The 14,014-nt window shown below is 54.3% G+C and overlaps 2 protein-coding genes and 1 long non-coding RNA gene across 5 annotated transcripts; 1 reads left to right on the forward strand and 2 right to left on the reverse strand.

Annotated features, from left to right (window-relative positions):
- The first annotated feature begins 1,677 nt into the window (after window positions 1-1,677).
- LOC148648543 (uncharacterized) lies at window positions 1,678-2,907 on the forward strand. The gene is made up of 2 exons (XR_015926522.1): window positions 1,678-1,934; window positions 2,771-2,907. It is a non-coding gene; the product is annotated as an uncharacterized LOC148648543 (long non-coding RNA).
- mb (myoglobin) lies at window positions 2,445-5,812 on the reverse strand. Of its 2 annotated transcripts, none has more exons than XM_088607163.1 (4): window positions 5,656-5,812; window positions 5,130-5,226; window positions 3,805-4,024; window positions 2,445-3,137 (listed from the first exon to the last, which is right to left on the reverse strand). In XM_088607163.1, the coding sequence occupies exons 2-4, from the start codon at window positions 5,222-5,224 to the stop codon at window positions 2,994-2,996; spliced, it is 459 nt and encodes a 152-aa protein (XP_088463289.1). In that variant the 5' UTR covers window positions 5,225-5,226; window positions 5,656-5,812; the 3' UTR covers window positions 2,445-2,993. The 2 variants fall into 2 exon arrangements, with proteins under 2 accessions (XP_088463289.1, XP_088463290.1); XM_088607164.1 differs by having other exon boundaries at window positions 5,130-5,284; window positions 5,656-5,811.
- Window positions 5,813-8,470: 2,658 nt separating this feature from the next.
- LOC148648545 (zona pellucida sperm-binding protein 4-like) lies at window positions 8,471-13,908 on the reverse strand. 2 transcript variants are annotated; one of them, XM_088607000.1, is made up of 11 exons: window positions 13,482-13,907; window positions 12,774-12,898; window positions 12,593-12,692; window positions 12,300-12,434; window positions 11,795-12,065; window positions 11,367-11,494; window positions 10,787-10,967; window positions 9,708-9,849; window positions 9,551-9,626; window positions 9,084-9,218; window positions 8,471-8,678 (listed from the first exon to the last, which is right to left on the reverse strand). In XM_088607000.1, exons 1-11 carry the CDS (start codon window positions 13,702-13,704, stop codon window positions 8,506-8,508), a joined length of 1,689 nt encoding a protein of 562 aa, XP_088463126.1. In that variant the 5' UTR covers window positions 13,705-13,907; the 3' UTR covers window positions 8,471-8,505. The 2 variants fall into 2 exon arrangements, with proteins under 2 accessions (XP_088463126.1, XP_088463128.1); XM_088607002.1 differs by lacking the exon at window positions 12,300-12,434 and having other exon boundaries at window positions 13,482-13,908.
- Window positions 13,909-14,014: the final 106 nt, after the last annotated feature.

The raw sequence follows: 14,014 nt of genomic DNA on the forward strand, positions 1-14,014 counted from the left end.
TGCACAGTACACACTACACACACTGTACACAAAGACCTAGTCCCTGAAACACAACACCAAATTAAATGTTTGGGTCCATCCGACATATATTATTGCATCTTCATAGAATGCAGAAGGTGATTAGTGGAAGTGAATACAATCGTTTTAATTTAAAAACGTAAATAGATCCGTCGCAGCAAATGATCGAAGCCGATGTGCAGCAACGGGCCTCCGCCGCTAGGTGGAGCCAGATACCCACGGAACTGTGCCTTTTCCAGCATGATTGACTTTATTAGACACCGAAAGCAGATGTTGCGATTTTTTGCGGTGAATTTCACGTGGTGTTCTTCTCTCGTGGACATGACAGCATCTGAGCACAATAATATCACAATGTATTCGTATAAGTGTGTGTGTTATCTCCTGCTAGTGTGCGTCTGTTCTCCTGCTAGTGTTTGTGTGATCTCTGGGTGACTCTATCCTCTCTCCAGCTCCAGTGTCCAGTCTCTGTCTGTAACCCCACTGTCCCCCTGACACAGGACACAGAGGTGCAGACGTGTTGTTACAGACTGAGTGTCTGTTCAGGAGTGATGATGATGAAGGGTGTCAGTGTGGGGCTCTGGGTGACTCTATCCTCTCTCCAGCTCCAGTGTCCAGTCTCTGTCTGTAACCCCACTGTCCCCCTGACACAGGACACAGAGGTGCAGACGTGTTGTTACAGACTGAGTGTCTGTTCAGGAGTGATGATGATGAAGGGTGTCAGTGTGGGGCTCTGGGTGACTCTATCCTCTCTCCAGCTCCAGTGTCCAGTCTCTGTCTGTAACCCCACTGTCCCCCTGACACAGGACACAGAGGTGCAGACGTGTTGTTACAGACTGAGTGTCTGTTCAGGAGTGATGATGATGAAGGGTGTCAGTGTGGGGCTCTGGGTGACTCTATCCTCTCTCCAGCTCCAGTGTCCAGTCTCTGTCTGTAACCCCACTGTCCCCCTGACACAGGACACAGAGGTGCAGACGTGTTGTTACAGACTGAGTGTCTGTTCAGGAGTGATGATGATGATGAAGAAGGGTGTCAGTGTGGGGCTCTGGGTGACTCTATCCTCTCTCCAGCTCCAGTGTCCAGTCTCTGTCTGTAACCCCACTGTCCCCCTGACACAGGACACAGAGGTGCAGACGTGTTGTTACAGACTGAGTGTCTGTTCAGGAGTGATGATGATGATGAAGGGTGTCAGTGAGGGGCTCTGGGTGACTCTATCCTGTCTCCAGCTCCAGTGTCCAGTCTCTGTCTGTAACCCCACTGTCACCCTGACACAGGACACAGAGGTGCAGACGTGTTGTTACAGACTGAGTGTCTGTTCAGGAGTGATGATGATGATGAAGGTTGTTAGTGTGGGGCTCAGAGCTCTTCGTCCTGTCTCTCTCCCTCTCTCTCTCTCTCTGTGTCCCTCTCAGCCTATAAAGTAGGTATTATTATTGCCCTTCATAAAAGAGGCTCTTTAAATAGCTCCGGAGACACCAGAGGAGTGAGTGCACGTGGCTCCCTGGTGCTGTTTCCGTGGCCCAGGCCAAGTGCACAGCAGGCCCTGCCAGTACCAGCCCCGCCGCCCAGCGCTGCCCTGTGTGCAGCAGCACGTAGCCCTGAGGACACAGAGGCCCGAGCCCGCCAGCACCCGCACAAACACATACGCCTGGTCTACCGTGTGTGCAGTCCAGTTTATATACTCCAGCTGTGCAGTGTGTACAGTATATATACTCCAGGTCTATAGTGTAGTTTATATACTCCAGCTGTGCAGTGTGTACAGTATATATACTCCAGGTCTACAGTGTAGTTTATATACTCCAGGTGTGCAGTGTGTACAGTATATATACTCCAGGTCTACAGTGTAGTTTATATACTCCAGGTGTGCAGTGTGTACAGTATAAATACTCCAGGTCTACAGTGTAGTTTATATACTCCAGGTGTGCAGTGTGTACAGTATACTGTATATACTCCAGGTCTACAGTGTAGTAGGACAGGCTCAGTGACCACAGCCTGACCAGAGGCACTGGACACAGGCAGACCTGGCTGTCCAGAGAGAATAGGCCCAGTGACCACACTGTGATCCCACTGCCAGCAGGAATAGAGACAGAGCTACTTTGTAAGTAATACTGTGGGATTAGACAGTCTTCCCTAAAATAACTAATCTAATCCCAGAGTTCCCACACCTGCCAGAATCAGATCAGCTCCCAGTCCTACTGGGAGAGGGAGGAGGGAGCTCAGATGAGCTGCAGCCCAGAGTGTGATCTCCTGTCCCAGCCTGAGGAACACGGAGTGAGGATGACGATGGTTATTATTATTGTAGTTGTTGTGTTTTGACAGTGGTTACTGCTTTCCCAGCACAAATTCAGCAGTCAGGCCAATAAATCCCATTGAATTGGAAACGTGATTGTTGACAGAGAGGCAGAGATTGACAGACAGAGAGACAGGAGCAGAGTGAAGCAGCTGATCAGCATTTTATTCAAACTGATTCACACAACAGCACTGGGACACACAGAAATGAAGCTCACAGCAGTACGGACACGCTACACTGGCGGACAGCACAGAGACGAGGGCCTCTGCCAGCGTGGCGTCGTAGTGCCCACACAGGGGTCTGGAACAGCTCCACATCGAGGCACATCGCCATCTCCCACCCCCAGCAGGACCCACCTGGCGTGCACCTGGAGTGCAGTGTGTACAGTACACACTATACTGTACTGTACATCCTGTACTCACTGCACATCTGGAGTGCCCTTCATACAGTACTTCTACACACCAGGTGTGCAGTGTGTACAGTATATGTACTCCAGGAGTACAGTGTAGTTCATATACTCCGGGTGTGCAGTGTGTACAGTTTGTATACTCCGGGTGTGTAGTGTGGTTTATATACTCCAGGTGTGCAGTGTGGTTTATATATTCCAGGTGTACAGTGTAGTGTATATACTCCAACGGTATCCAAAATCATACTGTATGTGTGTGAGAGTGTTGGGTGATCTCACAGTTTATCCTGCAAACCCTAACTCCTTATACAATGTCCCCATGTCACTGACCACTGCGGCCAGAGCCTTATTCATGGCTGCCTCGGAGTCTGCTCCAAACCCACTGACTTTCTCCTTCATCAGCTGGACAAATATTCCTGAGATATGCTGGAGAAAGAGAGAGAAGAGTGTTAATATATTTACAGAGGTTAAAACAGACACACTGACTGGACACTCCAGTACATGAACACTGCACTGAGAGAGAGAGGGGTTCATACAGACACACTGACTGGACACTCCAGTACATGAGCACTGCACTGAGAGAGAGAGGGGTTAAAACAGACACACTGACTGGACACTCCAGTACATGAACACTGCACTGAGAGAGAGAGGGGTTCATACAGACACACTGACTGGACACTCCAGTACATGAACACTGCACTGAGAGAGAGAGGGGTTCATACAGACACACTGACTGGACACTCCAGTACATGAACACTGCACTGAGAGAGAGAGGGGTTCATACAGACACACTGACTGGACACTCCAGTACATGAACACTGCACTGAGAGAGAGGGGGGTTCATACAGACACACTGACTGGACACTCCAGTACATGAACACTGCACTGAGAGAGAGAGGGGTTCATACAGACACACTGACTGGACACTCCAGTACATGAACACTGCACTGAGAGAGAGAGGGGTTCACACAGACACACTGACTGGACACTCCAGTACATGAGCACTGCACTGAGAGAGAGAGGGGTTAATACAGACACACCGACTGGACACTGAGAGAGAGGGGTTCATACACACACTGGACACTCCAGTCACCTTGAAGTTGTCCGGCGGGATCTTGTGGGTGTGGACGTGAGTCTGTGCCAGGGGGCGGAGCACGTCTGCGTGTTTGCCACGCAGCTTCAGCATCTCCCCCAGCTTCTTCACCACTATCGAACCGTGGGCCGCCAGCTCCTCGTTGCCCACCAGCTCCCCCGCCGTCAAGGAGCGGAACTTGGGGAAGAGCAGCTGTGTGCCGGAGTGAGCCTTAAACAGGCTGAGGGAGAGGAGGAGAGAGGAAGAGGGAGAGGAGAAAGGAGGGCGAGAGAAGGGGAGAGGGAGAGGGAGAGGGGAGAGAGAGGAAAGGAGAAAGGGGAGAGAGCGGAAGAGGGGGGAGAGGGGAGAGAGGAGAGGGAGGAGAGGAGGGAGAGGGGGAGGGTGGAGGAGCGAAGTGAGAGAGATAAGGGGGGACAGAAATAGACAGAAGATAAGGGAGAGGGGTGAGGAAACAGACTCAGAGCAGCGCCATACAGATGCACTGCAGTCTATTAATATAAATATAACACTATATCTATTAATATACATAAATATATCACACTGCAGTCTATTAATATATATAAATATATCACACTGCAGTCTATTAATTGATATAACACTATAGTCTATTAATATATATAAATATATCACACTGCAGTGTATTAATATATATATAACACTATAGTCTATTATTATATATGCAGTATATATATATATCACACTGCAGTCAGTCTATCAATATATATACAGTAAATATTACACACTGCAGTCCCCCAGTATACATAAATATATCACACTGGGTTACAGTACTGCACGGTCTCCAGACACAGAGCAGTATAATACTCTGCAATACTGCAGGGTCTCTAGACACAGAGCAATATAATACTCTGCAGTACTGCACGGTCTCTAGACACAGAGCAGTATAATACTCTGCAGTACTGCACATTCTGTAGACACAGAGCAGTATAATACTCTGCGATACTGCAGGGTCTGTAGACACAGAGGAGTATAATACTCTGCAATACTGCAGGGTCTGTAGACACAGAGCAGTATAATACTCTGCAGTATTGCAGGGTCTCTAGACACAGAGCAGTATAATACTCTGCAATACTGCACGGTCTCTCGACACAGAGCAGTATAATACTCTGCAGTACTGCACGGTCTCTCGACACAGAGCAGTATAATACTCTGCAGTACTGCACGGGCTCTCGACACAGAGCAGTATAATACTCTGCAGTACTGCACGGGCTCTAGACTCAGCAGTACAAACTCAGTCCAGCTCTACTTTACCACTGAGAGACAGGACTCTACTGAAACAGCACTGTACTGACGCCCTCAGTATTTACCGGGTCAGAACCTCAGCTCCATGTCCTGCTGCATCAGCCTCGACTGGAGCCCAGGCCTTCAGAACCATATCCCACTCCACATCGCTGAGAGCCATGACTGGTACCGACACCCAGAACAGAACCAGGACAGAGGAGACAGTCTGAGCAGGTTTGTACTGTAAAAGACACCACACACAGTGACACAAACACAGCACGTCTCCTCTCTCTCTCTCCCTCACTGTCTCTCTGTGTCTCCTCTCTCTTTCTCTCCCTCACTGTCCCTCTGTGTCTCCACTCTCTTTCTCTCCCTCACTGTCCCTCTGTCTCTCCTCTCTCTTTCTCTCCCTCACTGTCCCTGTCTCCTCTCACTCTCCCTCACTGTCTCTCTGTGTCTCCCCTCTCTCTCCTTCACTGTCCCTCCGTGTCTCCTCTCTCTTTCTCTCCCTCACTGTCCCTGTCTCCTCTCTCTCTCCCTCACTGTCCCTCTGTGTCTCCTCTCTCTGTCCCTCACTGTCTCTCTGTGTCTCCTCTCTCAGAGCCCAGGTACCAGTAATGAAGTTGCGCTCCGGAGCCCTGACAGTCCTCTGTCTTCGAACCCGTGCTGACCTCTGTCTGCGCACGCCCAGGCTGCTTGCTTATATGGCCTCCGCTCGCCCGCAGTGACCTTGTCCTCCCCCACCCGCTGGCTGGGCTCCTGTCCACCCCCAGCCTGGCCGGTGGTCCGCAGTGCTGGCCCGCCCCGCGGGAATCCTGCCCCACTGCTCCCTGCTGGACATTCCTCTGAGGAGAGCTTCCTGAGGGTGGGGCTCAGAGGCTCTCTGCACACGTCTCTGTCATCCCTGCACACGTCTCTCTGTCTGTCTGTCTCTGCACACGTCTCTCTGTCTGTCTGTCTCTGCACACGTCTCTCTCTCTGTCTGTCATCCCTGCACACGTCTCTCTGTCTGTCTGTCTCTGCACACGTCTCTCTCTCTGTCTGTCATCCCTGCACACGTCTCTCTGTCTGTCTGTCTGTCATCCCTGCACACGTCTCTCTGTCTGTCTGTCTCTGCACACGTCTCTCTCTCTGTCTGTCATCCCTGCACACGTCTCTCTGTCTGTCTGTCATCTCTGCACACGTCTCTCTCTGTCTGTCATCCCTGCACACGTCTCTCTCTCTGTCTGTCATCCCTGCACACGTCTCTCTCTCTGTCTGTCATCCCTGCACACGTCTCTCTCTCTGTCTGTCATCCCTGCACACGTCTCTCTGTCTGTCTGTCATCCCTGCACACGTCTCTCTCTCTGTCTGTCATCCCTGCACACGTCTCTCTGTCTGTCTGTCATCCCTGCACACGTCTCTCTCTCTGTCTGTCATCCCTGCACACGTCTCTCTGTCTGTCTGTCATCCCTGCACACGTCTCTCTCTCTGTCTGTCATCCCTGCACACGTCTCTCTCTCTGTCTGTCATCCCTGCACACGTCTCTCTGTCTGTCTGTCTGTCTGTCATCCCTGCACACGTCTCTCTCTCTGTCTGTCATCTCTGCACACGTCTCTCTGTCTGTCTGTCATCCCTGCACACGTCTCTCTCTCTCTCTCTGTCTGTCATCCCTGCACACGTCTCTCTCTCTGTCTGTCTCTGCACACGTCTCTCTCTCTGTCTGTCTCTGCACACGTCTCTCTCTCTCTCTCTGTCTGTCATCCCTGCACACGTCTCTCTCTCTGTCTGTCTCTGCACACGTCTCTCTCTCTGTCTGTCTGTCATCTCTGCACACGTCTCTGTCTGTCTGTCTGTCATCTCTGCACATGTCTCTGTCTGTCTGTCTGTCTCTGCACACGTCTCTGTCTGTCAGTCTGTCTCTGCACACGTCTCTCTCTCTGTCTGCCTGCCTGTCCCACAGCTGATTGACCCCAGGACCTCCCACTGCTGGTTCCGGAAAGAGTCCAGGGTATCGGCTTCAACAGCACCGTGACTGGGCAGCTTGTTCCACCCTCCCACCACCATTGGTGTAGAGAAGTGCCTCCTGCTCTTCCCTGCGGCTGTTCCTAGTGTCCCCCCCGATCCTGCCTGTCCGGTGCAGCTGAAGCTCCCTGGGCCGAGCCCGTTGGGGGGTTTGAGGGTGGCGAACGTGAACCGGGGCCCCTCGTCAGTCTCTCAGCCCGGGAGCCTCGGTCAGTGTAGAACAGCCCTTCCCACCCCAGAGCGCAGCTGTTTGCTCATCGCTGGACTGATGCCACAGCAGCAGTATCTTTACCTGGAAACTGCAGACACAAATTGTGCACAATACTGTAAACGCTTCCTTCCTGGGGCGCAGTATGATTTTGACACCCCCACTCCACAGGCTTCGGGTGCCCGTCCACTGCTGGCCCTGTGGCCAGAAGCTCTCTTCCACAGCCAGCTGTTTGTCTAGTCTGATTTCTGCAGGATTTACATCTTCTTAAATTCTCCAGCCAACCCGAGCTCCTGACTGTCCTAGTCTGGCATCACCTGTGACCCGGACTGGTTTACAAGCTGTAGCAGAACCTAGAGCAGTGCTCTGCAGTAAACCGAAGAGCAGTGCTCTCAGACTCCTGCACTGCACCCCTGTGGCTCCATCACCCACAGGCTGGGCCTCTCTCCTCCCTGATCCAGCTCTGGAGAGCACGGGCTCTTCCCACTGGGAGAGTCCGATATAGAGTCTCCCACCCCCTGTCTGCCCCCACACATCATCACCCCTGTAGAGCAGCTGAACAGACACTCAGTCTGTAACAACACGTCTGCACCTCTGTGTCCTGTGTCAGGGGGACAGTGGGGTTACAGACAGAGACTGGACACTGGAGCTGGAGAGAGGATAGAGTCACCCAGAGCCCCACACTGACACCCTTCATCATCATCTCTCCTGTAGAGCAGCTGAACAGAGGCTCAGTGTTAATAACCTTGACTCGTCACAAGGAGCAGCTCAGTTGGCTCTAGAGCACTTTTCACTAGGATAAAGCCAGAATGAGGACACACTGCCACATGCTGGTGTGTATGTGAATTACCTTCCACTAATGATGTCAATATTCCAATTGTTTATTACAGAGGGATTCTCGCTGATCTCTCCCGTTCGGCTGCACTCCCACCACACACAGATTCCACACCTAACTCCCAGAATCTGCCTGGAGCATGATGGGAACGTACGCTGGACAGGACACCAGTCCATCAAAAGACACACCAGCAGAGTCTCGATTCACCTCCCCAGCCAGCCGGTCTTCGGGAGGAGGGAGAAACCGGGTCACTTGCCAAAACAACCACACCAGAACATGCAAACTCCACCCTGACATTCCCAGTCCAGACCCAAACCCGGGACTCGCTAACCGCCGCCGCCCGTCTCAGCAGTGTGAATCAATTCCACGACACAGTGAAATAAAAACCAGCCAGGCTTTATTTCTAGTCCCAGTCTCACGATGGCCCAAGGACATCCTCTGTGGCTTCAGTGACCACCTGCCCAGCGGGGTCCAGCCTCCTGGCTGCCTGGCGATACAGCAGAAACCCGGCCAGAGCCGAGAACAGGAACAAGCAGACTGCAGCAGAGCACACAGCAGCCAGGGAGTAGACAGACAGGACCTGATGGACTGGAGAGACAGGGGGGTTAATACAGACACACTGCCTGGACACTCCAGTACATTAACACTGCACAGAGAGAGGGGGGTTAATACAGACACACTGACTGGACACTCCAGTACATTAACACTGCACTGAGAGAGAGAGGGGTTCATACAGACACACTGACTGGACACTCCAGTACATGAACACTGCACTGAGAGAGAGAGGGGTTCATACAGACACAATGACTGGACACTCCAGTACATGAACACTGCACTGAGAGAGAGAGGGGTTCATACAGACACACTGACTGGACACTCCAGTACATGAACACTGCACTGAGAGAGAGAGGGGTTCATACAGACACACTGACTGGACACTCCAGTACATTAACAGAAAGAGGGGGGTTAAAACAGATTGAGTAGATTATTTACCAGATCCCGATTTCTCAGCAGGTCCGAAGATCTCAGGTTGGTTTCCCAGCAGAACTGGTCCCATCAAAACAAGCTGAGAGACTGGATCAGAACCAAAGTCCCTTCTCAGCCGGTCTGACTCGCTGTCTGACTGGGCTGTGGGCCGGGACAGAGGAAGGTTAGAGAGACCGTGTCAGGCATGTGACTGAACCCAGCTCAAGCATCCTAGACTTCCAGGGATCAGCCCAGCGGACTTCCTCAGAACCGGCACGTGGAGCCACGGGACACGGAAAACACAAGGAAGCTTGAAAACTGAGAACAGGAGGCTCTTCTGTGCACAGAGAGTGGTGGGAGGGTGGAACAAGCTGCCCAGCCCTGTGGTTAAAGCAGACACCCTGTTTTGTCCCCCGACCCAAGAGAGGGCTGGATGAAGTTCTGAGGTTCTGGGATCTATGAGCTGCCAGGAGGGCAGAGCTGTTCCGACTCACCCCTGCTCTGGACACACTGCTGCCGGCACCGGTCCGAGTCCGCCGCGCAGATCTCCACCCAGCAGTAGAAATAGACCTGTAGAGGAGGAGGAGGAGGAGGAGAGTGAGGAGCCCGGCGCTGGCGGGGGGCGGGGAGGCGGTGGGGGTGGACACTGACCTCCTCGCTGCTGGGCTCCCCTGTCTTGGGGTCGATGAAGGAGAAGGTTTTGACGTCAAAGCGGCGATAGTGAGAGAGGCGCCCCACCTGCTGCTCCCCCAGGATCGCACTGGGAAACTCGCTGTCCAGTGGGTTCGGACATCTGAGACGGAGAGACTGAGTTTACTGTAGCGTCCAGTCAGTGTGTCTGTATGAACCCCTCTCTCTCTCAGTGCAGTGTTCATGTACTGGAGTGTCCAGTCAGTGTGTCTGTATGAACCCCTCTCTCTCTCAGTGCAGTGTTCATGTACTGGAGTGTCCAGTCAGTGTGTGTGTATGAACCCCTCTCTCTCTCTCAGTGCAGTGTTCATGTACTGGAGTGTCCAGTCAGTGTGTCTGTATGAACCCCTCTCTCTCTCAGTGCAGTGTTCATGTACTGGAGTGTCCAGTCAGTGTGTCTGTATGAACCCCTCTCTCTCTCAGTGCAGTGTTCATGTACTGGAGTGTCCAGTCAGTGTGTCTGTATGAACCCCTCTCTCTCTCAGTGCAGTGTTCATGTACTGGAGTGTCCAGTCAGTGTGTCTGTATGAACCCCTCTCTCTCTCAGTGCAGTGTTCATGTGCTGGAGTGTCCAGTCAGTGTGTCTGTATGAACCCCTCTCTCTCAGTGCAGTGTTCATGTACTGGAGTGTCCAGTCAGTGTGTCTGTATGAACCCCTCTCTCTCTCTCAGTGCAGTGTTCATGTACTGGAGTGTCCAGTCAGTGTGTCTATATGAACCCCTCTCTCTCTCTCAGTGCAGTGTTCATGTACTGGAGTGTCCAGTCACTGTGTCTGTATGAACCCCTCTCTCTCTCAGTGCAGTGTTCATGTACTGGAGTGTCCAGTCAGTGTGTCTGTATGAACCCCTCTCTCTCTCTCAGTGCAGTGTTCATGTACTGGAGTGTCCAGTCAGTGTGTCTGTATGAACCCCTCTCTCTCTCAGTGCAGTGTTCATGTACTGGAGTGTCCAGTCAGTGTGTCTGTATGAACCCCTCTCTCTCAGTGCAGTGTTCATGTACTGGAGTGTCCAGCTGGTCAGTCACAGTGTCTCCATTCTCACCCATCATACAGCAGGACCCAGAGAGAGTGCCGGGAAGCAGGGTAGGCGAAGCAGTCTCGGATCCTCAGTGAGATACGGGGGTCTGGGGGGTCACGCACCCTGACCTCCACAAACAGGGGCTCCCTCAGTGGCAGAGAGAGAGGCAGCCTGTCCGCTGGGAAGAAGGAGGAGAAGGAGGAATCTGGAGAGGTAAAGAGGGGACAGTAAGCAGTCAGTACACATCGAGCACCAAGCAAGGCAAGTAACAATTCGGAGTGCCTCTGGGGTCTGTATTGGGGGGTGTGTGTTACTCCAGTAGGAGTGCCTCTGGGGTCTGTACTGAGGGGGGGTATATTACTCCAGTAGGAGTGCCTCTGGGATGAGTGTTAGTCCATTAGGAGTGCCTCTGGGGTGTGTACTGGGGGTGTGTATTAATCCATTAGGAGTGCCTCTGGGGTGTGTATTAATCCATTAGGAGTGCCTCTGGGGTGTGTATTAATCCATTAGGAGTGCCTCTGGGGTGTGTACTGGGGGTGTGTATTAATCCATTAGGAGTGCCTCTGGGGTGTGTGCATTGTGTATTTCACACTCTCCTCTGTACCTTTAGCGATCCTCATCTCCACTCGGACCCGGCCCAGGGCAGAGGCTGGTTTGGGTGGTGTTGGGTCCAGGGCGGTCAGCCCAGCCTGGACGAGCACCGACTGGCGGTACTGACACTCGATGAGCAGCCTGAGAGAGTCGGAGAGTCCAGTGCACTGTTTCAGGTGCACTGGACAGCCCACAGACACACTGACCCTCCAGGAGAGAGACTGGACAGCCCACAGACACACTGACCCTCCAGGAGAGAGACTGGACAGCCCACAGACACACTGACCCTCCAGGAGCAGGACTGGACAGACACAGACACACTGACCCCCCAGGAGCAGGACTGGACAGACACAGACATACTGACCCCCCAGGAGAGAGACTGGACAGCCCACAGACACACTGACCCCTCAGGAGCAGGACTGGACAGCGGGGCGCACTGACCGGTAGGGGCTGTCCCTGGACACAGGGCCATACTCCAGCCTGCTGACCCCTGGGACGGCCACCAGCTCCACCTGGAATCGCAGCACCTGGCCGTACTCGTCCCTGCGCGCCCCGCACTCGGTCACCCCGAACTTGAACACCAGCGCCTCGGGCGTGGTCACCAGGGGGGCGCACTCCTCGTGCCCCTCCACCCGCACGCCGGACAGGTCCAGGGGGGGCTCCGCGTCCCGCCGCCGCACAGTGAAGACGAACTGGCCGTCCTGGGTGCAGTCTGGGGGCGAGAGCATGACCGTGGGGGCACCCCGTCTCCGAGGGCCAGAGCAGGCAGGCGTCCTCATTAGGACTTAATTGGGCTCATTAACTGTGCAGCGTCAGACCAACACCCCCATCCCCTCCCCCTCACTCCTGCCCCCCTCCCTCATGATCTCCCCCCTCTCCCTCACTCCTGCCCCCCTCCCTCATGATCTCCCCCCCCTCCCTCACCCCTGCCCCCCCGGACCCGTACCGTCCAGCCTGTGGAAGCAGGCCCTGGCGCTGTGGGTGTAGCAGCAGCCCCTCCGGGCGCAGGCAGCGGGAGAGACGCCCCGGGGTCCACACGCCACCTGCAGGTCATCCGGCACGTCGCAGCGGCCGCGGGGACCTGCGGAGCACACCGGTCACCCCCGCGCTGGGCTGGGACCCCACTGTCCCCCCAATCCCTCCACCTGGGCTGGGACCCCCAACAGAGCACACCGGTCACCCCCCCGCTGGGCTGGGACCCCACTGTCCCCCCAATCCCCTCGCCCCCATGGGACTCACTGTCCTGGGGGGTCTCCTCGACAGGACAGCTGACGTTGACCCAATACCACAGGCCCCCCGGCACCAGCTGGACCCCCAGAACCAGCAGCAGAGCGTCGGCCTGCGAGCGAGAGGGAGGGACACAGCGATGAGCCACAGGAGCAGCTGGACAGGGCGGTCAGCGCCCCCCCCAGCGCCTCACCTCTCTGCGCACAAAACACCCGGCAGAGTCGCTGGAGACGGACACCGCTCCACCCTCCCCAGTGCTGACCCGCACACCACACTGCTCCGGGGCGTCCTGCACAGGAATACTGACCCCCGAGCGGTCTGCAGAGAGAGGGGTCAACACACTGACTGGACACTCCAGTACATGAACACTGCACTGAGAGAGAGAGGGGTTCATACAGACACACTGACTGGACACTCCAGTACATGAACACTGCACTGAGAGAGAGAGGGGTTCATACAGACACACTGACTGACACTCCAGTACATGAACACTGCACTGAGAGAGAGAGGGGTTCATACAGACACACTGACTGGACACTCCAGTACATGAACACTGCACTGAGAGAGAGAGGGGTTAATACACACACACTGACTGGACACTCCAGTACATGAACACTGCACTGAGAGAGAGAGGGGTTCATACACACACACTGACTGGACACTCCAGTACATTAACACTACTTGCAGAGAATAATGTTAATAATGAGCCAGAGTACACAGGTAGAATCTACAGATAAATGCATTTAAAAACACAGAAGCAGAAGCACTGCACACAAAAGGTGGTAGGAGGGTGAAACAAGTCGCTGATGAAGCCGATACCCTGGACTCTTCTCAGAAACGGCTCGATACGATCCGGGGCCGATTAACAGTTTAACACCCACCGGGCGGCCGGGCGACTGACCTATCACGAGCATCTCCGCGCGCACCCCAGGGCGGAAGAGCGCCTGCAGCTCGCGCTCCGTGCAGATGACCCTGGGGATGACGTCATCGGGCCCCTGCTGCGGCGGGGCCACGCGTCTCCTGAAGAAGCGCGAGGGGGGCTGGGGCCCTGCGCCGCACCCCCCCGCGAGCCACAGCAGCACGAGCAGCACGCCGGACCCGGAGGGCGACTTCGCGAGGCTCATTGCAGCGCCCACGCGCACAGATGAGCGCGGCCGGTGTCTCCCACCCACGACAAGAGACACGAGAAGGACACGAGAAGAACGCCAGGCGTCGGCGTGGCGTGACTGCTGCCGTACGACTTTTAATTCTGAACTCAGTGTTAAAAATATTCGCTCCAAGAGTAAACCTTTGCTCCACAAAACGTCGGTCCTCCTGGCCACAGCCTCCCTCTCGCGACCTTTATGGCCTCGTGGGCCGGGGCGTGTCGAGCTGTGATTGGTTGATTGGCTCTGATCTCCGGGATCACGCCGGGATCACCGTCTGGATCTGGCT

The sequence above is a fragment of the Lepisosteus platostomus genome, chromosome 14 (genome assembly GCF_059453375.1).
Source record: "Lepisosteus platostomus isolate fLepPlt1 chromosome 14, fLepPlt1.hap1, whole genome shotgun sequence".
NCBI classification, from domain to species: Eukaryota; Metazoa; Chordata; class Actinopteri; order Semionotiformes; family Lepisosteidae; genus Lepisosteus; species Lepisosteus platostomus.